We start from the raw sequence: 21,663 nt of genomic DNA, 5'->3' as shown, positions 1-21,663 counted from the left end.
TTGGTAGGCTGAAGCACGTGGATAACTTGAGGTCAGGAGTTCGAGACCAGCCTGGCCAACATGGTGAAAGCCCGTCTTTACTAAAAATACAAAAACTAGCCAGACATGGTGGTGGGTGCCTATAGTCCCAGCTACTCAGGACACTGAGGCAGGAGAATCGCTTGAACCCAGGAGGTGGAGGCTGCAGAGAGCTGAGATCACGCCATTGCACTCCAGCCAGGGTGACACAGTGAGACTCCATCTCCAAAAAAAAAAAAAAAGAAAATAGTAAGTAGGCCAGGAGCAGTGGCTGACACATATAATCCCAGCCCAAAAGGCAGAGGATCACTTGGGCCTAGGAGTTCAAAACCAAGCCGGGCAACATGGTGAAAGTCTGTCTCTACAGAAAAACACAAAAATTAGCTGGGTGCAGTGGCGCATGCTTGTAGTCCCAGCTACTTGAGGCTGAGGTGGGAGGATCCCTTGAGCACAGGGAGGTTGAGGGTGCAGTGAGCTATGATTGCACCATTACACTCCGGCCTGGATGACACAGCGAGACCGTCTCAAAAAAAAAAAAAAAAAAAAGGAAAAAAGTGGTCCAAGCCAAGGCAGGGCTCTGTGTAAAAGGCGGCATGAGGGGAGGTGAGGGGAGTCAAGTTCAAAGGGCGTCGCAGCTGTGAGCTGTCTGCGATGGTGGGGACGGCCTGCACCAGGTGTCCTGTGTGCGGCCACTAGGCACCTGTGGCTCCTGAGCACTTGAAATGTGGCGGGACAAAGGAGGAGTTTTAATTTTACTCTTTTTTAATTAATTAATTAAATTAATTTACACATTTATTTTTAGATGGGCTCTTGCTATACTGCCTAGGCTGGTCTTGAACTCCTAGGCTCAAGCAATCCTCCCACCTCAGCCTCCCAAAGTGCTGGGATTAAAGGTGTAAGCCACCATGCCTGACCATTAATTTAAATTCAAAGAGCCACATGCATCCAGCGGCTGCTAAAGCGGAGCACAGTTTGCGGAACTTTGAAAGTAGCCACATGAACTGCAGCTCCCATACTGGGGTCAATGGCAGTGTTTCCAGTTAACAGTCTCAGGGAAACAGGAGGTGCCCAGCTGGGGTCCTGCCCCCATCCACACCCACCCACCCACCTTGGCCATCCGCTCCTTCTTGTCCCACCACTCGTCGAAGGCCCGGAAAGCCACCACTTCCACCATCTTGCGATTCAGGTCACGCTTCATGATGGCCTTGAGCTCTTTGAGGACCACCAGCAGGACGCCATCCACCGTGGCTTTGTGCGGGTCCTCCTGGCGCGGCATGTAGCCTGGTGGAGGCACTGATGGGTCAAATTTGGGCAGTGGTGGCCAGTGCTGCCCGCGGCCTGGGCCGGAGTTGCTCAGGGAGAAGGGGCCCCGGTAGGGCGGCAGGTTGACGAACTGGAGCCCAGCTGAGGCAGCAGCGGCTGCAGCGGCCATGAAGGGCGGGTAGGGGCAGGCACCCTGGCCCGTCATCAGCCGACTGAGCACCTGCGTTTGCATCTGGAAGGACATGGGCATGCCACCCCACTGGCCACCCAGCACGTGGCTCATGTCCACCTGCATCACAGGGAACAGGCCCGGCGGAAAGGGGGGCAGTGGTGGCAGGATGGGAGGGGGCGGGACTCCAGGTGGCGCTGGCAGGGGTGGTGGGGGCACTGTCACAGCAGGGTGGGCTGGAGGGGGTGGGGGTGGGGGTGGGGGCAGCGGTGGGGGCATGGGGAAGCCAGGCTGCGGTGGGGGTGGTGGTGGGGGTGGGGGAAGCGGGGGGAAGCCGGGTGGTGGGGGCAGCGGCAGGGTTGGGGCCAGCACGGAAGGGGCTGCCACGGCTGCCGCTCCTGGGGTCACCACCATGGGCTTGGGGCAATCGGCGCTGGTGATGGGGGCTGAGGGCATCTCGTCATCCGAGATCTCCATGTCCTCGCCTGAGGACTGCTGGCCCTGCAGAGAGAGCAGGGAGAGACAATAAGGTGAGTCTGGAAGGCCAAGTGGCTCTCGGAGTCCCCTCTTCAAGACTAGCAATCAGTGGCACTCCCAGCTGTGTGACCCAGCGCAAGCCATTCAGCCTCTCCAAGCCTCAGCTTCTTCATTTGCAAAATGGGCATCAAAGTCCCTGCCACGTGGAGTTACCACTAGAATTCATTCATTCATTCCAATTCAACAAACATTTGCTCAGTACCTGTGTGCCAGGCACTGGTCTAGGTGCTGGGGACACAGAGATGAAGAGGCAGACAAACATCTTACTCTCAGGGAGCAGAGCCAGCAGGAAGAGACAAAGGATGATGAGGGTGAAGATGCGAAACGTGAGGGAGAGAAAGAAGGCAAGGAGAGGGGTGGGGCACAGAGGATGACACTGTTGCAATTTCAGAGATTCTGTTGCAACTTGTATGCAGAAATAGTTGCCACTTCCACAGCATCTCTTATGTGCCAGGGCCTTTCTAAACACTCCACATTTATTAACTCAGCTAAACCTCAGAACAGCCCTATTTTCAACTCTATTTTTGCCCCACAAGGAAACTGGGGCACAGAGAATTTAAGTAACCTGCCCAAGGCCACACAGCCAAGAAGAGATGGAGCTGGGATTTGAACCAGGAAGTGGTTCCACGGCCTGTGCTCTCGGTGAGCCTGCTGTCCTCACTCTACAGCAGACGGCCAGGCAGAAAAGGTGACATTGGAGCAGGGGATTTAGCAGCACTAAGGCCCATAAACAGGAAGTATGTTGTTATTTATTTTTCCTTGATTACTCCTTTCACCTAGTCTCGTGACTGCACACTCAGTATGGGCCCGCGTGGGGCTAAGCGCTGCAGACGGCTGTTTCATTTCTTATCCCAAAGATAACCTCACAGGGTGAGGGGGGGTGGGGTCTCTGCTCTGACCCCCTTTGACAGTAAACACACTCAGAGCCCAAGGCACAGCCAGTCAGAAGAAGAGCTGGAGCCCGGGACCTGCCCAGTGAGGGGGAATGGGGGTGGAGGTGAAATGTGTACAAATTGCAGGATCAGAGGTCAGACTACAGGTGAGGAAGGCCTCAGAGGGCAACTGCAGGTGCGGGAGTAGGAGGCGGGGGACTACCAAAACTCAGGCAGCGGCAGGAAGCTCTGGACTTTACTGGGTCCCCTCTGTGTGCACACACACACACACACACACATATGCACGCACACATTCTGCTTCTCAGGATCTCCATGCACATCAAGAAGAGACAGGCGGGCTCAGGTGGATCCTCAAAGAGCACTCCCCAGATCAGTCCTGGACAGCGCCGAGCACAGCGCGCCGCGGCACGCAGAGGGTTAACCAGGGCCGCCGCCGCCGCCGCCGCCGCCAGCCAATCACAGGGAGGCGGATCCTGCGCTCCAGCCCTGGCCGGCCCTGCCCCTCCCTCCGCCCAGCAGTCCCGGGGTGAGAAGTGGCAGGAATTTGCTGAGCACCGGGAGCCCAGCAGGCCCGGCGGTGCCTGGAGCATCCCGTGCGGCACCTCACTTAAGCTGAGGCCCTGTGCTGCAGGGACTCTCAGAGGCCCATTTGGCAGATGACGAAACTGAGACTCAGAAGGGCAAAGTGCCTTCCCCAGGGTCACATAACCAGTAGCTGGCTTAGCGGGACTCAAGGACTTGAGCCTGAACTTTTAACTACTAGCCACTGTTTAGTAGAAAAGCTCCCCCTGCACCCCCGACTGGCCCCGCCTGCGCCGCTCTCCCACCTCAACCTCAGCCTAGGCTGGGACAGGGTCCAGCTCCTCGCACTGCGCTCAGCCGCAGGAAGCCCAGGTACTAGTCTCCGGTGCCAGCAGGGGGCGCTCGGGGGCCGGCCTGAAGCTTCCCAGGACTCGGCGGCTGCCTCCGCTGGTGGCCGGGCAGTACCAGACCCCCGCTCCCGGGGCCTCTGAGTGCCTTTCGCTCCAGCCACTCCGGGCCTCTCAGCCCTGGACCATGGTCAGCATGGTAAACACTCCTCACCCTAGGCAGCCTGGACGGAGCGGAGAAGGAGGGTGCCAGGGCCGGCGGCCCCCCTACAGCTGCACACCTGTCAACGCCCCCTGCCAAGGCCCCCTGCCTGGACCCCTTGATGCCAGAAACCACTTCCCCAGAACTGCCTGGAGGCCCCCTGGAGCCCCAGCCACCTGCGGCACCCTCCCAGGCAAGCTAAGTTCCTCTCGTTCCTCCCTGAGGCAGCCAGACCCGCCTAATCAAAGGGCCCAAGAAGGGGGCAGTCCTCCTCCCCTCCGCCCACAGGGACACAGAGCTCTGTCTAAGCCCCTGGCTGCCCATGCCCACCGGGGCTGCGGCTCCAAAGCAGGTGACTGGACCGAGGAGGAGTGGAGCAAGGAGGATGACCCAGCACCCTCCCAAGGGAACGTGGCACGTGGCACCTTCACCCCAACCCAATCCCTGGACGGGACTACCTAAGGCTGGCGGTTTAGGCAGTGAGACCCCAAGACCTGAGGAGAGGGTGGGGGATGGTCAACTTTGCCTGTTTCTCGCAAAATGGCGCCCCACCCCCACCCCAAGTTAGCTCTTAACTCCTTCCTCCCTGGAGCCAGTGGGAGAAGGAGGGAAACTTCAGCACCCTCCCTGTCTGCCATGGTTTCTCCCTCCTCAAAGGGCACCAGACTCTAGGAGACAGTGCTCCGGGGCTTCACCCCACTTAGGTCAGCACAGTACTCTGGCCAATTTCTCTCCTCCCCTCTGCCTGCCAAGACTCTCCCTGATTGTTCCCAAGTCATGCAACAGACAAGGGGACCAAGAGCCATCCCCACAGCTCATACTCTCTGAAACCTCAGCAAACTCCTACCAAAGAGGCTCAGGCCAGAATTTATCCCTAGGAGAAGCTGACTTCTTACCTAACAAGGAGAGCATCAGAACTAGGCCATGCTTTCCTTCTCTCCATGGCTGCTAGGGAGCTCACTGCCAAACCAATTGCTCAATCACAGCCCTTGGTGTTTTTTGCATCCCCTTTTTATTCTCTAAGTTCCACCTGTTATATTGGCTTTCCTAGCCCCATTGCTTCTGCATCTTAGCTAGTCATGCTAAATGCTTGAGGGGGGAAAGGGTCATACAAGATAGACAAAACCAGTCCCAGACAGATGGACAGACACGGTGGTACCTCATCCATCTTCTCTGAGGTCGGCGTTCTGTCTCCAACCAGGTCCAAGGCCACCTCAGCTGTCTGGCCCAGAAGCCCAGCAGGGTCCGGGGGGCCTGGCTCGGGTGGAGGCCGAGGCCCAAGGCCCAAGTCGAGCTCCTCGTCCTCATCGGAGTCTGGCAGGGGTGTTGGGCTGATGTCCTCCAGGCCGGTGCTGGAGGGGCGTGAGGAGGGGGGCGTGGGGCCTCGGAAGCCTGGCTGGGAGTTGGTGCCAAAGGGGGCCAGTGGGGAGAGCTGGGAGGAGGAGGAGGAGATGGGGCTGCCCTCCATCTGCAGCTCAGTGTCGGAGTCTGGCTCCCGCAGGAAGAGCAGCTTGGTGCGCTGCTCCTTCAGCAGCATCTCAATGCGCGAGTCCAGGCTGTCGTGGGGCTTCTCTGGCCCTGCAGGGGATGACTCCAGCGTGGGCGTGCCGGGGCTGTCACAGGGCTCAGGACTCCAGCCGAAGGTGGGCCGGCCCCCCAGCTCCATGCTGTTGGTGTCGGGGGGCGGAGGGCCCGGTGGCGTGCCTGGCCTCTCCTTGGCCAGAGGCTCAGCAGGTGGCAGGGGTGGGGGCGCCGGTGCCCTCCGGAACTCCCCGCTGTCGCGGGCCCCAAAGGTGGCTGTGGCTGTGGCTGTGGGCTCTTCTGGGGGTGGAGGGAAGTGGGCCACTGGGGTCTGATATGGAGAGAAAGCAGACTTGAATCCAGGAGCAGAGGTTGCCTGGGCGGGTGGTGGAGTGTGGGCAAATGTGGCCGATTCCTGTGGTTGGGCCTTGAAGGGGGGGCCACTGCTGCCCCCAGTGCCGCTGACTGCTCCGAACGGGAGGTCTGAGGAACCCCGGAAGGCGGCTGTGGCCCCAGCCACCGCAGTGACCGCGGGAGAATTGTGGACATAATGATGTTCATGGCGGCGGTTGTAGGCGTCGGTGAACTTGCTCTCATGGCGCCGGGCCTTGAAGGTGACTGCCGGGTCCTGGCTGAAGAGGTATGAGGGTGTGGGCTGGCGGCTGGAGTAGCTAGAGTCCTGTGAGAAAGGGGTGCCCAGGCGCGGTGTGAGCGGGGTGCCCTGTCCATAGGAGTTGGGTGTGTCCAGGCGGCAGCTGGAGTAAGCTGTGTCCTGGGAGAAGGGTGTCCCACCACTATTGGGGGTGACAGAGGAGGAGCCGGAGCCACAGCCTGCAGATAGGCCTCCATCCTTGAGGCGCTTCAGGGCATCTGACAGCTAAGGAGAAACAGAGATGTGAGACCACTGGGGGAAAACGTGCAATGGAACAGGGCTGTTTTCCCTTCTCACTCTGGCTGCTGGGGAGCTCAGAGCCCAACTGCTCTAGAACTGCAGCATAAGGAATGGAAGAAGGGGAGATTGAGGAGTGTCATGATGGTACTAACTTTTTCTCTAATCTTAGGGGTAGCGAAATATGTTCAGGGAACCTTGAGGGTTTTTCCTAATCCCAGAGGAGACAGAGAAAAGAGAAGACCATAACATCTTTGTTTAGGCTGGGATTTTCTTTTTGCCTCAGGCTGTCAGAAATCAAAGACTTTCCAGGCAGGATTATGACCAAGAACTAAAATCTTGTGCACAAGAGGATGGCCAAGGGCTTTATCCTCCTAGCCACCCAGTGTTTTAGGATTTAAAGTGATAAACAGAGGCCAGGCACGGTGGCTCATGCCTGTAATCCCAGCACTTTGGGAAGCCGAGGCGGGTGGATCACTTGAGGTCAGGAGTTCAAGACCAGCCTGGGTCAACATGGTGAAACCCCATCTCTACTAACCAAAAATACAAAAATTAGCCAGGTGTGGTGGTGGGTGCCTGTAATCCCAGCTACTCAAGAGGCTGAGGCAAGAGAATCACTTGAGCCCCGGGGGCAAAGGTTGCAGTGAGCCAAGATCATGCCACCGTACTCCAGCCTGGGGACAGAGCGAGACTCCGTCTCAAAAAAGTAAATAAAATAAAAATAAAGTGATAAACAGGCCAGTGGCAGCTAGTCAGCTTGATGCCAGAGAGGAGCTGGCATGAGACTCGCCCCATGCGAGAACCGTCCCTGGGTCCTGGGAGGCAGTGGTCTGGAAGGAGTCAGTCTTGCTCCGGAAGGCAGGGCATGAACTCTGGTTTCTGGGTTTAGGGGTAGTGGCATGCCCAGGACACCAGACACTAAGGACCCACTAAGAAACAGCAATGTTTGGCATCAACGTGGAAAAGCGGGCCCGGGCAGGCTCTGGGTCTGTGGGAATCACAGCCTGTGCTGGGAGGGGAGAAGCCACAGGAAACAGAACCAATCCCTCAGAGCCCCACTGCAGGAGAGCTTGGGAAAATGGGGCTCTAGGCCCTGCTCCCAATTGTGGGGGGTGTGGCTGGGTTTCACACCCTCCTAGGCCTTGGTCTCCAAAGCTGGAGACAGTGAGGTGGGGGTAGGCTGGGGGTCCTATCAGAGAGTTGGTGAGGCTTTCCAGAGGAGGGGGGCACATCAAAGAGCTGGCGATGGGGCAGACTGACGGCCATAAACCCACCTGCAGGGTCTCATTCACGATTGGAGAGACAGCGTCCAGCTCGCCCACTGGGAGAGTCTGGGGGGTATATCGGCCAGTGACCAACAGTTCATAGAACCGCATTCGGGTTTCCCCTGTGGATGAGCAGGAAAGAGGGGACTCAGTGAGGTTCCAGGATAGAGGAGCCCCCACAGGGATTCCAACCTGTGTGGCACCCCGGTGGGTCCCTTGTGCCCCAGACCCCAGTCCTAGGGAGGCTGTGTGGCCCTGAGTTCCCACCCCTCTGCACCTCACTCAGGGTTCCCACCTCTTTAAGAAAGCTGCTGAGCTGCACCATTTTTCTGATCCTGAGATCCAGAAGCTAATGCCTCCTGGGGCTGAGACTCCCCCAAAGCCAAACCCAGAACTGCCACCCACGACACCAAGCCCCCCAACCCCTGCATTACCTGGGCCATGGTGCCCAAAGAGCCACATCTTCCCCTTTCTGCTCAATACCCAGGGGTTTGCAGTGAGAGGAGGGGAAGCCCAGTTTGTTAAATATCTGGGGCCAGGTGGGCAGCAGAGTTTGCAGCACACTCTAGTAGCACATTACTGTGAACTCCACAGGCCCTGACCAGGCTGAGGGCCCCAGGGTGGCCTGGGGACTACCTTGGGCTTGAACCCTCCACCCCTCAGCAGAAGGAGGCTTTTATAGACCAGGGCCCGGGGGTTATTGATATTTATAGAGCCTCAGAGGCAGCTGCTTACATATGCAAAAAAGACACGTTCCTGGAGCTACACTTTACTGGTCTCTTTCTTGAAATACAAACTTAGTTGGCAGTCTCTGAGGGCTTCTGTGTTTTTTGTTTGTTTGTTTTGCAAAAATGAAATTTTGTTGAGACCTGGCTGCTCCTTAAAATGTGGGCACGTGATAGGGAAGGGGGTGCCACATTCAATTCGATTATCAGGAAGAAATCATGCTGCAACCACCCAAGGTCCTCACTGCCCCCCAACCCCAGAGACTGAGAAGCTAGGGAAAGAGGCGGGAGGGACTGTGGACTGGACAAAAAAGAGGGCTGTGCCCTGAGAGGAGAAACAGAACCAGGCACAGGCTCGGCAAGTGTGTGTGGAATAATCATCACCACCCCCGGCACCGGCTTACAGCTGGGTCAATACATTTTAATCATTAAACGCAAAAAAAGAAAAGTTCTGATTTTCCTGCCTTGGGTTTGGTGTGTCCCAGTTGCCCCTGAACCCCATGCTCACAAAATTCCTGGAAGCTGCACTTTTGCCCTCCCAAGCAGGGTTTCCCAGGGGACCCGGGTGGGCTAGGGACTGAATGGCATCTCCCCACTTAGCTGGTTGGCCCTCAAAGCACTCAGCACCTTCTTTTATTGATGGGAGCTGCCCTAAAGAGGCCTCAGGCACACTTTGGGGAATGCCCTGGAGTCCTACAAGCCCCTTGGTCCTGCAGGGGCCTCCAAAGACCCACAGGGTGAAAGGTATGGCCTCCCCAGCCAGCTCCAGAGAGCACCCAGCTGATTCCAGAGCAGGGGAGGTGCTGCGGTCTCTTTAAGAAAGAGGAGGAAAGACACAGTGTCAACCCTTGAGCACCCAGAGCCGCCCACCCGGCTCTTCCCGGCTCTGCTCTTCCCTGGCGGCTCTATCGGGAACCTTATCAATGAAACAACACTCCCGGCCCCAGATTGGCTGCCACTTCCAGGGGGGAAGGGGCGGCAAGGGAGCGGGGGACACCCTGGATCCTTAGAGGACTCTCTTTTTAGTTTCCAGACCTTCTCTCGATGTATTTAAAGGCATCCTAGTGGCACTCCCTCAGTCCCCCACAAGTAAACAAACTCTGCCTCTTCCCCTAACACAGGCAACGCTGGGGACTGTCTAAACCCAGGCCACCAGGGCTCAGAGAGGGGGCCTGCGGGGGTGTCAGCGGTGGGGAAGCCTCTGGGTGGTCCCTAGGGGTGCGGTGGCCAAGGACCTGCACAGTTGGTAAATTACAGACTGTCTCCTAGCAACAGACAACACATTTAGCTCCACGCGACTCTACCCTCAGGAGGGGGCTAAGAAAATAAATCAGGTTGTGGGGCGTCGCGGGGGGGATTCCAAGGAAGAGTGGGGGTGGTCCTCCCCCCGCTGCAGGAGGGACGGGGAGGGAAAGGGTCGGGCTGACAGGTCTCCCCGCGCTCCTCCCCTGCCGGGCTCACCTTTGGTGTCCAGCTCCACGTGGATAATATTGCCCATGACGGAAGTGCTGTGCAAGTGCTGAACGGCATCCTTGGCTCCCCGGACAGTGGCAAAGACCACCTTGGCGATGCCCAGGTGCTTCTTGGTCTTCGGGTTGTACAAAATCTCCACCTCCTCCACCTCCCCATACTTCTTGCACATGTCCCTCAGGAAGTTTTCGCGGATGTTATCATTCAGCTTGGCAAATGTCACCTGCTTCGGAGGCACCGGGCCCACGTAGAACTCATCGATCTGGCAGGGGCCGAGGGGGAAGGGAGTTTGGAGAACGTTTAAACCTAAGGGAAAACACAACATTCCCCCCCGCCCCCCGCAACTCGCCCGCCCGTTGAAAACAATAAAGGGTAAAAAAAACTAAAAAAAAAAAAATTTTTTGGGGGGGGGAAAATGCACGCGGGCGGGCCCGGGAAGCGGAGGATTAAATCGTTTGGAACGTGGAAGTCCTCTGGGTTCGGAAGGAAAGGGGAAAAAGAAACAGTTTCTCTTTCCCCACCCCCCATTCTGGCCTCCTCTTCCTGCTGCCGGGTCAGGGGCGACCCCTCGGGCTTAGGAAGTTGTCTTTTAGGGGGCTGGCGAGAGGGGAGAGTCTCGGGGCCAAGCCCCCGGGCGGACTGGAGCCCCCCGCGGGGCGTGCAGGACACTGTATCTACGCCGTGATTACAGTTTCACCCAGTGTTATTTTGTTTACAGTAGCTGAGAGGGGACACCCTCTCGCCAGCGCTCTACCCCTCCCCGCCAAAACTTCCCTGGCCCCGGACGGCGGGAACTGGGAATCCGGCCGGGCTCGGTCAGGACTGGCGTTATTTTCGAACTCGGGGAGGTGGGGGAGGGACGGCGGAGCAGTGGGGAGGGGTCCTACTTTGAATTTGGGCACCGACAGCTCCAGCTCCTTGTTTTTGGTCCAGATCCCGACGACCCGGGGATCTTCGACAATTTCCACCGGGCGGTTGCTGGACATCTGTAGGGAGAAATTGGGGGGCCGGGATGGGAGGGCTGGTCGCCCTCCCCAGAGGCAGACCCCTTTCTCCAGGCACTTGTCAAACTCCAGGGCTGGGGCCCCGTCTGACAGTTGGCCGGGGGGTCGGGCGGGGGGTCCCCGGCCGCTAGGCGCGTCTCCCCCGGACGCGGCGGGGGACACGGCTGGGGGGGCACGCCGGCTACTCACCGCCAGGCTGAAATGCTGCCCATCGTAGCGGTACAGTTTATGATGCCCCTTTTTCAGAGCCGGGTCAATCATCAACTTGTAACTTCTCCAATGGTGGTTCCTCCTCTCGCCCGAAGGGCCGGGCTGCGGCGGGGGCTGCTGGTGGTGGTGGTGGGGGGGGTGACTGTTCTCCATGCCGTTAACCCAACCTGAAAACCAGCAAGTTGTTGTCGTCTCCGCCGCGGCGGCGGCGGCCGCTTCTACACACACGCGAAAGAATCCAATCGGCCAGCCCCCACCCCCTCCCACCTTGCCAGCGCGCCCCGAAAGGAGCTGTCTCGCTGGCTCCCCCCAAAACAAGAATGGAGCGAGAGAATAACCCTTCCGGGAGAATTACGCGCCCGCCCGCTCGGCCACCGTCTCGGGGCGGCTGCGAGGGGCTCCCGGGGGTCCCCGGGGCGGGCTGGCGGGGCCCGGGGCGCCCGGAGGACGCGGGCTCCGGCCCATGGTGCCCGCCCGGCCGCCCGGCGTGGCGCTCGCCCGCTCGCTCGGCCCGGCTGTGGCGCGGGGCTCGCGGCAGGGCCTGGCGGCGGCGGCGGCGCCGCCACCGCCCGCCCGCCCGCCCGCCCGCTCGGGCCAGGGCCGGGGCCGGGGGCTCGGGCCGCCCGGCTGCCGGCCGCGGCCTCTCCCTCCCCGAGCCGCGCTTACATCCCCGCCGGGCGCCGGCCTCCCTGCGCCGCCAGCCAGTACATGGTGTCCCCCGCGGGAGCCGAGGCCGGGGCGGCCAGACCGGGGGCCGGGAAGGGGGGGCGCCGCCGCCGCGGCTGCCGGGCCCGGAGCTGCTGCCGCCGCCGCTGCTGCTGCTGCTGCCCGGGAGGCGGCTGGCGGCGGAGGCTCGGCTCCCAGTAGCCGCACATCCCACAATACACCGCTAAGGAGCCCGACCCGAGCGCTCACCCTCCTCCTCTTCCTCCTCCTCCTCCTCTTCCTCCTCCCCTCTCCTTCCTCGCCGCTTCCCCAGGCACTCTCCCGGCGGCGGCAGCTGCGCCGCCAAAGCCCCGGGCCCCAGCGGCCCCCCACCCCTCACTCGCGCGCTCCCACACTGCCTCCCCCTCCCCGGGGGAAGGCCTTTTAATTTATTTATTCTTCTGGGACTGGGGTGGGGGTCTTGGCTGGCGGGGGAGGGGGTCTCCCCGGGCTCTACCTCCCGCGGCCGGGACTACCCTCCGAGCCGCGGCCGCCGCGGCGTGCGTCCCGGGCCTGCAAAACTGTTTCCAAACTGCCCGGGCCGGAGGCGGGCGCGCGGGGACCCGGGGAGAGGGCTGGGGTCTAGGGGGCCGAGGGTGTGTGTGGACGCTGGGAACCGCGCGGGGAGGCCGGCGTCGACTCAGAGGAGTTGCAATCGAGGTATCTGCGCTCCAGCTTCCTCCTCCGGCCCGCGACCCCCTCCCCGGAGCTGAGCTGGGGAGGGGAGACCAGGGTTCACCACGTTAGCATTCGCATTCCTGGGAGGATGTAGCCCTCGCCTGGACCTGGGCGATAGAAGCCTTCTTCTGTTTTTATTTTTGGAGGGGATCGCCCTGTAATTGTCCTGAACACATGCTTCCCCCCCTTCCTCCAGCCACCCGCGGAGGAGAGAGTCCCCCTTTTTTGCATTTATCTTTTCCTTCCCCTTTCTTTATTAAAGGTCCGGGAGTGGCGGCGGCCAATCAGCGCGCGGCTTCCATTTTGTGAGTTCAACTCCGAGGCTCCCGGGCTTCGCGAGGACGCGTTTGCAGCCCCCTCTGCCGCTTCTCTCTGGCGGCCGAGGCGCAGGAGCCGCCTCGCCGGGGCTCGGAGCTGGTGTAGCTCATATTGGGGCTCTTTTCGGGGTTTGTAATTTGGCCGTGGGTAGGTAATTGGCTGGAGCAGGGCGGCAGGGCGCGGCAGCCAATCAGCGCGCGGCTTCTATAGGGCTTGAGTTATTAGACGCTGATCTCAAAACATCCTTCATCAGACACGAAGGAGAGGCCAACAGATGAGGGAAGCCATTTTTCTGCAATGGAATTAAATGGCCAAGTGGGTTTTTCCTTTGTTGCAAATGGGGAATGTTTTTCCTTTGACTCTACCATCCAGTTCAGGACGTCTCAGTGTGTTTAACATTTGTCAACAGGCCCAAGGACTCACAGTTGGAAGACTGGAGAAGACTTTTTAAAAAGATCTGGATTTTTCCTTATGACTTGGAATCCATCTTTGTCTTGTATAACTAGGTCATAGCACACCATTCATGTCAGCAGTTAACAGTTTTGAATTCCAAAAAAACCTAAGTAAATGACATATTTTTTTCCTTTTTGTTCTTTGGGTGGGTGGGGGGAGCTTGGAGCTGTCTTAATCTGTATTCTCTTGACTGAACAATAAATTTTTAAATATATCTAGTTTCCTCTATTAAACACTTAAACCTGGCCATCTTATTAACTCCTTCTCTCTTTTTAACAAGGTAATGTTTTAAATGTATATAGCTTCAGGACTAGCGAAATGGCAGCAACAAAAAATTGTGAGCAGTTGTTACTCTTAGTTTTTAAAAAACCTTTTACATTGTAAGTACCCAATCCATTCTGTCCTGACGCAGTACAGTTTTTATGTTAATGTTGCTGAGATGTCCTTAATTTTCCGAACCTTCATCTGCATGTGTGTCTTTGTCTCTCTTGTCTAATATAAGCCAGTTAAGATGCTTTGAGACGATCTTGCTTTTATAAAGCTAAGGTTCTAGCTTTATGCTTTTGAAAATGCTTACAGCACTAAATGCTAGTCAGCTTTCTTCCCCGTAGCTTGTACACTTTCTTTGAAAATCGATCTATTTGAAGAAAAACAGCCCTGTTTTTCTCGTCTTTGGGGTTGGGGGTTGGGGGGGAGCTGGGTGGGTGAGGGAAAGGAAGACCTTCTCTTTGTGTCGAGAGACTAAAGCCGTCACAGGAAACTAGATTAAAACTGGAAAACAAGTCCTAACTGGTTCCAGCAAACACGTTCAACGTTAAGTGGGGGGTATTTTCTATGGTGGTTGGGCGGCTGGTGTGTCTTTTGCCTTTTGTTTGATTTGACTGTGTATTTTCGCCTTTTGTCTCTTAATGACGATCACACCATTGCTATATCCAGAGCAGTAAACAGTCCTCAGCGAAGCTGCCTTTTTGCCTACCCAACCCTGGAAAGTTTGCAGAAGTGGAAGGAGCAGAACGTGAGGGTGTAACTTACAAAAAGGTAACAAGAACAAAGACACCACCATAACTCCCAAATTTCCCAACTAAATCAAAAAAATATATATGTTTTTACAATAACGTCTCCAAAACCACCGCCCAGCTTGATCTTCTAGACTCCATGGCACCGGGCTGAGCGGGTAAGTAAGAAAAATAAAAGTGCCTTTTGCCCCTTCGAGGAAACCCTTTTGCAGGCCAAGCAAGGGCTGCGAGTGTTTGGGAGCTGAGGGGAGAAGGAGGATTCTGGAGCATTGTATTTGGCAGCCGGAGCGGGCAGTGGGCGGGGGGTTGGGACACGGAGGGCTCTTCGGACCCCTGTGCCTCTTCTGCCCCAAGGGCGAGAAGAGGGGCTCCGCAGCGACCCTCGGGGGCTCATGGAGCCGCCTGCCTTCGCCCCCCTCGCTCTTCCCAGGTCTGAGCCTGGATGGGGAGAAGAAATTGAAGTGCTTTGGAGACGGGGGGCTTAAAAGACGAGGGAGCCTCATCGCCCAGCCTTTGGCCCTCTTTCCCTTTCGATCGTGAGGATTCCGCACCCCGAAGCCGGCTTCTCGGAGCTCCGGGGTGCGCCTGCGCTGGCAACGCGAAGGAGGACAAAAGGCCGGCGTCCATGTTGGCACCATGACGCAGCATCTCCGCCTGCAGCCCGGCGCTCCTGTCCTCCTGGCCGCGCTCGCTCCTCCTCCCAAACACCAGTTTTCTTTACAGGCTTCGAGCCCGTCGCGGCTGGGCTGGGCTGGACTGGCGGGCGGACCCGGCCGGGCAGGGCTGCGGTGCTAATGGCGGCGGCTCTCCCTCCTTCCTCCTTCCCTCCGTCCCCCCGGTCGTGGGGAGCCCGGAGCAGGAGGCGGGCCCGCGGCCAGGTCGGGCCCCGAGAGCCCGCGGAGCGCAGCGGTGGCGACCCGGTCTCGGGAGCCGTTTCGGAGGCCGTGGGCCTCGGGGGCGTCGCGCGCCGCGTCTCCCGCGCTCGCCTCAGCCCGGCGCGGCGGCCTGACGGGCGCCATTTCGCGCGCTGCCCGTGGCTGGGGCGGTGGCGGCCGCCGCGCGCCAGGCGGGAGAAGCGGCCGGGGGAGGGGGGCTGGGCGACCCGGAGGCCCACGCGGGCACCAGGAGGCCTCGCCCGGGCCGCTTCCCCCTTTCATCTTTGTCCCGCGCGGGCGCCCGCAGCCGAGGGCCACGGGGTCGGCAGGGCCTCGAGGCCGCCCCGGGTCCCACCGACTCCTCCGGAAGCCGCGGCCCGGCCTGGCCCTGACCCCAGGCCGCCTCGCTGCCCACCCGGCTCTGGGCGCCCGGGCCCGACCTCCCAGTCGCCCTTTGAGATCCGAACCGGCGCGGGACGGGGGGTCGCCCCCTTTGTCCCCACTCAGGTCGTGAGGCCCTCGGGGTGGCCAGAGACGCCCCGTTGGGTCGCCCAGGGCGCAGCCCTCCTGCCCAGGTCTCCAGGCAGGAGGTGGGGGAAGCCTGGGAAAACGGAGGGGGGCCCCCCGGATCCCCCGAGGCGCGGGGCTCCGGGCGAAGCCTCAGATCTCCAGCCCTTCCCGGGGAGAGTGCGGGCGGGGCGGGCCTTTGGAAATGCAGATGAGCCGTCGCCCGGGCCCGGGCTGAACCGTCTGACTCAGCCGCCCCCGGCCGCCCGGGCCGCTGGGGGTGGGGCGATGTCTGGGGGGCTCCCTTTCAGCCCCGGAGCCCCAGTCCACTGTGCCTTCGGCCGGTCACATCTCTCTTCCCCCCACGCCCTGATCCGCCCTCCACCTTCCTCCCCTCCAGGTTCTGGGCCAGAGAAGGGGCGACAGCCGGGCACCCCCCGAATGGACAATTTTTCCTTCTGTCGACGGCAGGGGCAGGCCTAGTTTGACCCTGACAATCCTCCCATTAAGGTAGGTGTGAGTCCTTGCCCAGACCGTGAGGGAGATTTGGGGGGCTCTGGCCTGCAGCCCAGGGAGGGCGGAACCCCAAACCCGCCGGGCTGGTTCTGCGGCCCCGCCCCCCAGCTGCGAGCGCTTAGGGCCGCCTGCTGGGCCGCCAGGGCCATCCATCCCCGCCTGTCAGCTTCTGTTGTCAGGCATTTGGGGCGTGCAATTCTCTGCCGAATTTAGCAGCATACGAGAGGCTCCACTTGCAAGTATTTCCCAGTTGTGTGTTTTTCGGCGGGGGGAGGGCCCTGGGTGCCTCCTACTTCTAAAAGACACAGGTCACTGCCAGAAAGCCCAACTGTGCTGTGGCCTCCCCTCCAGCCGTCCCCGTGGGGCATTTGGGGTGACAGTGTGAGCCATCCTCGGATGTCTGGCTGCTAGGGAGGCAAAGAACAGAGATCCGGGGTCCCAGCCAGCTTTCTTTATGAAAGGGCCTTCCTTGATGCTTCACCACCTTCCTGAGATTCTTGTTTTCTTCTCCAATCCCCAAATGGGCAGGCCTGTATATAAGCCTTGTGTTTAGAACCGGACAAAGCTGGATTTGAAACCTGGCGAGCCATTGAACAGCTATGGCCTTGCGTAAGCGGCATAGTCTCCAAGCCTGTTTCTCCATCTCCAAAAACAGGGCTAGATCAGTGATTCTTAGTATGGAACAGGCATCAGAATCACACCCGAAGGGGGACTCATTGAAAATGGACCACTGGGCCTGGTGCCCGAGTGTCTGATTCAGTGGGTGGGTCCTGAGGACTGGCATTTCTAACAAGTTCCCAGGTGAGGCTGATGCTGTGGTCAGAACACGTTTTGAGACCCCAGCCTGGTAACACCTGGGGTTTTGACGCAGAAGTGCCAAGTTCCACGCTTGGCACATAGTAATTGATTTCATTCTAACACTAGCCGACTTCACATACTGAATAGTTTCCTATCTCAGTGTTTGAGAAGCTCCACAGCTGGAGATGGCGGCCCTTGGTCTCGGACCCCCCCATGTGATCTCTGCTTTGTGATTGCGTTGATGAACCATTTGCGTCCAGGTGCTCCAGATCACACCACTCCCCTATTTGGGAGGTGTGCCCCACTCCTGCTGTGAGGGCTACACTGAGCTCTGGGGACCTGTGGGGATAAACAGGGAGACCTTGCTAAAGGTATCTTGGTGCTAAAGGAGAGAGTTCGCCGTGAGCTAGGATCTCGATAGTGCTGGTGACCTTGGGTGAGTGTCCCCCTTTAAAATGATAAGGGTGCCTGCTGGAAAGGGTGGGTGGGAGGATTAAGTGCCTTAAGGAGGTCCTCCTCCCAAACTTTTAGTTGGCCTTCCTTGTGATTGTGGTTATTGCTGGGAGTGGCTGCAGGGGGTGGGCGCTGGGCTGCCTCAGAGCTCCCCCGCCCCACCAGTCCACCTGGGGAAGCACGTGTCCCTGCCTCAGGGCAAAGGGGAATCCAGCGCTCCCGCTCCCCAGGAAGGCAGCCCATGCGGTTCTCCTCTGGAGTGGCTGAGTCCAGCTGGAGGTAGAGGCCTTTCCCCAGCCGCACAGGCTGTTCCATAGTGGGGTCAAGATTTGGGTCACACACCCATGATTCGGGGAGAAGTGACTCGCCCAAGGTCACAAGGCCACCACCAGTAGAGCCAGGATGGGGTTCCAGGTGGCTTGACTTGGCAGCCAGCGCCTGTGCCCATGGCACCCCCTCACCCCAGCTGTCTGGGTTATTTTGGGCTTCCTCCCGTGCCAGCTGTCTGCTGGCATCCCTGCCCAGGACTGTCTGGTTGGAAGTAACCAGCGTGGTGCTGTTGGCTCCTTCTCTGAGGGCCAGGGCTGGGTCTTCAATCCCTGATGAGCTGTCCTGGGTCCAGCTCCTTTGCTGGGAGGGAAGGGTGTTCCTGCCCAGACTCCCCTCTGCACAAGTACAGCAAGAGGGCGAAAGCACCTGATAAAAATTGAGGTTCACATTGTTAATGTCCCAAAAGCCTCTTCTATACTCCCTGAAACCTGTTTTACATTTGGCTCTGCAGAGTCTTCGCTGCTCTCTGGGTGGGGTCTTTACTCCCCACCTGCTTTGGATAATTAAGTAATTGACGTACGTCTCTCTCCCAGCTGCACCCTGGAGGGCTCCAGCCAGTTTCTCCCCTCCCTGGATCCAATCAGGGAGCTGTTGGGTGCTCATCTGTGGTCTGGATGTGGTTCTCAGCGCGGTGTCGGGACCCACCTGGCTGGACTGTACCCCTCTCCCTGTCCCCTCTCCATGTGCTTTGGTCCCTTTTCTTTGTCCCCCCACCATCACCTCCTGGGGCAGGGAGGGTGGGGCAGTTTGTCCTCTTGCTGTTCCTGCTGGTCCCTCGAGGGCGCCCCGCCCACTGGTCACCCAGCGAACGTGGGGCAGGGCTGCTCCTGGCGCCCGGCCCTGAGGCCTGCAGAGAGAGGGCCACGCCAGCGGAAGGGCCGGCCAGGAGGTGGCAGGACTTGCATTACTACTGAGTCGCTGGCGTCCCCGCCTCTTCCGGCCCCTCCGCCCGGAACCCTAGTGCAGAACGTGACCTTTCGGACCCTCTGGGTGGAGACACAGCCTCTGCCTAGGCTGTGCAGTGAGGCGGCCCCACCATCTCAAGTCGCCTGGCCCAGTGCGTCTCTAGCTGGCATGTGACCTCCAGCAAACTCCTGCACCTGAGCGCTGGGAGGAGCAAATAGGCAATAATTTTTTTTTTTTTTTTTTGAGATAGTTTCACTCTTGTTGACCAGGCAATGGTGCATCTGGGCTCACCGCAGCCTCCGCCTCCAGAGTTCAAGCGATTCTTAGCCTCAGCCTCAGAGTAGCTGGGATTACAGGCATGTGCCACCATGCCCGGCTAATTTTGTATTTTTAGTAGAGACAGGGTTTCTCCATGTTGGTCAGGCTGGTCTTGAACTGACCTCAGGTGATCCGCCCGCCTTGGCCTCCCGAAGTGCTGGATTCCAGGCGTGAGCCGCCGCGCCTGGCCGACAATAACGTTCTGAGTTGTTGCTGAGTCTGGCTTTTGTGAGGGGAACTTTTAGCACTCAAGGAGTGGCCTTGCCTCTGGCCCGTCCCCAAGTGCTCATGGGCAGCCAAGGCCGGGGGACTGCTCGGGCTTGGTAGATGTACTTGCCAGGCCAGCTCCTGTCCCGGGGACCTCAGGGAGTAGCTTCATCCCTGAAGGCTCAGTGTCTCCTGCCTCATGTGGGTGGCCCCTCTGCAGGGTTCTCAGGCACCCAGGGAAGTGGGTGCCACAGCCTCACTGGGGCTGGCTGGGCTTTGCTCTGACAACACAGCAGTGGCTAGGCCCCTGCAGCTCTCCGGGGCTCGGTTTCCCTGTTGGCCGCACTATGGCGTAGGCCCCGGTGTGGACACCGATGAGCTGACCCCCCCACAAATGCCACTCGGCCGCTCCCCCAGGCTTCAGTGACCCAAGAGCCCTTGTGTGAAGAACCAGCTTAAAGAATCTTGTCTTCTCAAACTCTCCAGGAATTCCTGGTGACTGGAAGGGGAGTGACACGGGTTCTCAACCTCTAACAGGTAAGGGAGCTGCCTCCTGGGTGGGCGTGCCCAGTTCCTCAGCGGGCCTAGTGCGGCCCAGCCTCCGAGGAAGCTCCGAGCAGCTGGCTTAGCTCCGAGGTATTTTTAGCTACAGATCCAGCCCCTTCCATCACCACAACAGTCGAGTCCAAATCAAACGCGCTCCAGGCAGGTGGGACTGGGGTTCTGCCAGCCTCCTGGCCAGCAGGGGTGGGTAGGCAGACTGGGGCCAGTATCGGCTGTTCTGCCTGGGCCCAGGCCGGGCTGGGAAAGCACACTTGTTCTCATTTCCGGCCTCCACTTTTCGTGCCAGCTTGTGCTGTCATAAGCAGAGGTTCACAGCCCCATTTCTTGGATGGAAAAAGTGGACACTGAGGTCTGAGGCTTTTGAGGACAGTCAGGAGCCCCCCTTTGGGCTCGAGTGACGCACTCACCAGCTTCTGGTCCTCTTCCTCCACCACCTGGAATGCCTTGGCTACCTCCTGTGGTCCTAGGGAACCTCAGCCCCAGCCCTGCCTCCCCAGCCAGTCACAGCTTCTCCCTGGTCACCCTGGGGACCTCAGGGCCCGGCTGGTGGCTGTGCTCCTGTCCTATCCCCCAGTCCCATGGAGCCTGGCAGGCAACTCCTCCATGATCTGAACCCCGTTACCTTGACAGCCCTGCCTGGCCTCCCCTCTCATGGCCCAGCCACCCCAGAACCTGAAGAGGTTTTCTAGCTGCCGTGCATTTGTCAGGCCGGGTTACCCACCCTACTTTTCCTGCCTGCCCTCCAGTGCTGCCAAGCCCAGTGTGCCAGCCAGCACTCAGCCTTCTGTAAACGGTTCCCCTCTCCCAACCTGACCTCCTGGAAAGCTGGAGCATAACTGCCTCTCAATAAACGTGTTGCGAAAAAGGAGTGGATGAGTTGCTGTGCATTTGTCTAGGGGGTGCTTGACCCAAGAGACTCCCCTTTGCCCAGTGCCCGGAGAGGGCGTCCACTGAGAATCTGGGGTGCCTTCTGGCCTCCCCTTCCCAGCTCTGCCGTGGTCTTGGGATTCTGTGGGCGGTCGCTGCTGCCCTCTGGTGGTCAGACGGTGCCTTCCTTGCAGCGGCTGAGAACCTTGACCATGGAACTGCCAGGTTGGCGGTTTTCCTCCACGAAGTGAGGTTTACATGAGCCTTGCCGGGATCTTGAAAACTGGGAGTCTTTGGGGTGGGATCGCCAGCAAAAAGATCTTGAGTCCTGCCAGCCCCTATCTGCGGAAACTACGGAAAGTCACTTGCCCCCAACTATGCTGCTGTTGAGGTTTTGTTAGAAATGGGCTCTTCTACCCCAGCTGGTAGGATCCAACTCTCGGCCATGCTCCCGTGCCTATCTGCCGTGGAGCAGCTCCAGGGAGGTCCCTCTGCCACCCTGTCCACTCACCTGGCTGGTGAGGAGGGCAGTCATCCTGCCCGGGGGGAGGGGTAAGACGAGAGGTGGGGGTTACGGGTGATTCAGCCAGCAGCCCGGATAGCACTGCCTACAGTAAGTGCTCAACAAAAGCTGTTTTGATCATGGGACGGGAGAGTTGGGGGGATTCCTGAGATGAAAGACATGTGGCTGCTGGCAAGGAAACGCATTTTCTTACATTTCTTGATGAGTGTGGGGTCAGTCTCCAAAGCTCAAGGAGAGGGATCAAGCTGACTTCAACTAGCGCTACTCCAACCTGCCCCTCCCTGACGGCGTCTTGCGTGGTTCGCGCCTCTGGCTCCTGTCGGAAGGAGGCGCCCGCCCTTCGTGGTTTGGGGCCAACCTGCGGCCGGCGCCGAGACGATTGCCCGGCAGAGGGCGCTGGACGTCCACCCTGCAGCCCGGTGTCGGGGTGCGGGTAAGCGGAGCCCAGTTCCACACCCCGAACCCGCGTACACGCAGGCGTCCCTAGCCCAGGCGAGGTGGGCAGACACGACCCTCGCGTCAGCATCTTCCCTGGTGCCACCGCAGCTACCTCCTGTGGGGAAACTGAGGCCAGAGGCGGACATGCGCCAAGCC

The 21,663-nt window shown here is 59.2% G+C and overlaps 2 protein-coding genes and 1 pseudogene across 16 annotated transcripts in view; 2 read left to right on the top strand and 1 right to left on the bottom strand.

The window, feature by feature from the left end:
* The window catches only part of SETD1B (SET domain containing 1B, histone lysine methyltransferase), a 28,450-nt gene extending 15,900 nt beyond the window's left edge, over nucleotides 1–12,550 (bottom strand). For 3 of the 4 annotated variants that reach the window (XR_013401594.1, XM_077955459.1, XM_015153009.3), the window contains exons 1-7: nucleotides 11,702–11,920; nucleotides 11,015–11,202; nucleotides 10,709–10,807; nucleotides 9,813–10,083; nucleotides 7,636–7,748; nucleotides 5,111–6,349; nucleotides 1,127–1,951 (exon numbers count right to left, since the gene is read on the bottom strand). Coding sequence is in view for 3 of the 4 variants with exons in the window: in XM_077955459.1 (XP_077811585.1) it covers nucleotides 1,127–1,951; nucleotides 5,111–6,349; nucleotides 7,636–7,748; nucleotides 9,813–10,083; nucleotides 10,709–10,807; nucleotides 11,015–11,188 (2,721 nt within the window). In the remaining variant the exon portion in view is untranslated. Of the gene's footprint in view, nucleotides 1–1,126; nucleotides 1,952–5,110; nucleotides 6,350–7,635; nucleotides 7,749–9,812; nucleotides 10,084–10,708; nucleotides 10,808–11,014; nucleotides 11,203–11,701; nucleotides 11,921–12,197 lie in introns of those variants that run through there. The other variant, XM_077955457.1, reaches the window with a different exon arrangement.
* Nucleotides 12,551–12,984: 434 nt separating this feature from the next.
* LOC144333167 (uncharacterized) lies at nucleotides 12,985–20,544 on the top strand. Of its 11 annotated transcripts, XR_013401617.1 has the most exons (7): nucleotides 12,985–13,051; nucleotides 13,146–13,299; nucleotides 14,126–14,227; nucleotides 14,327–14,363; nucleotides 14,636–16,097; nucleotides 19,602–19,652; nucleotides 20,310–20,544. XR_013401617.1 is itself a non-coding variant. In XM_077955562.1 (6 exons), exon 5 carries the CDS (start codon nucleotides 15,000–15,002, stop codon nucleotides 16,068–16,070), a length of 1,071 nt encoding a protein of 356 aa, XP_077811688.1. In that variant the 5' UTR covers nucleotides 12,985–13,051; nucleotides 13,146–13,299; nucleotides 14,126–14,227; nucleotides 14,327–14,363; nucleotides 14,636–14,999; the 3' UTR covers nucleotides 16,071–16,097; nucleotides 19,653–20,544. The 11 variants fall into 11 exon arrangements, 7 of the variants coding, with proteins under 7 accessions (XP_077811688.1, XP_077811685.1, XP_077811687.1 ...); XR_013401616.1 differs by having other exon boundaries at nucleotides 12,985–13,299; XM_077955562.1 differs by lacking the exon at nucleotides 19,602–19,652 and having other exon boundaries at nucleotides 19,653–20,544.
* LOC100427274 (uncharacterized) lies at nucleotides 19,315–20,272 on the top strand (annotated as a pseudogene). Its single transcript, XR_091492.4, has one exon. The product of XR_091492.4 is annotated as an uncharacterized LOC100427274 (transcript).
* Nucleotides 20,545–21,663: the final 1,119 nt, after the last annotated feature.

Source organism: Macaca mulatta, chromosome 11 (genome assembly GCF_049350105.2).
Source record: "Macaca mulatta isolate MMU2019108-1 chromosome 11, T2T-MMU8v2.0, whole genome shotgun sequence".
Classification (NCBI taxonomy): domain Eukaryota; kingdom Metazoa; phylum Chordata; class Mammalia; order Primates; family Cercopithecidae; genus Macaca; species Macaca mulatta.
Note: the sequence above shows the minus strand (reverse complement) of the source record. Positions and strands in the feature narration are given on the sequence as shown.

Coding starts and splice junctions, on each gene's coding strand:
- LOC144333167 (XM_077955562.1), top strand. CDS start 15,000: ATGGCGGCGGCTCTCCCTCCTTCCTCCTTCCCTCCGTCCCCCCGGTCG.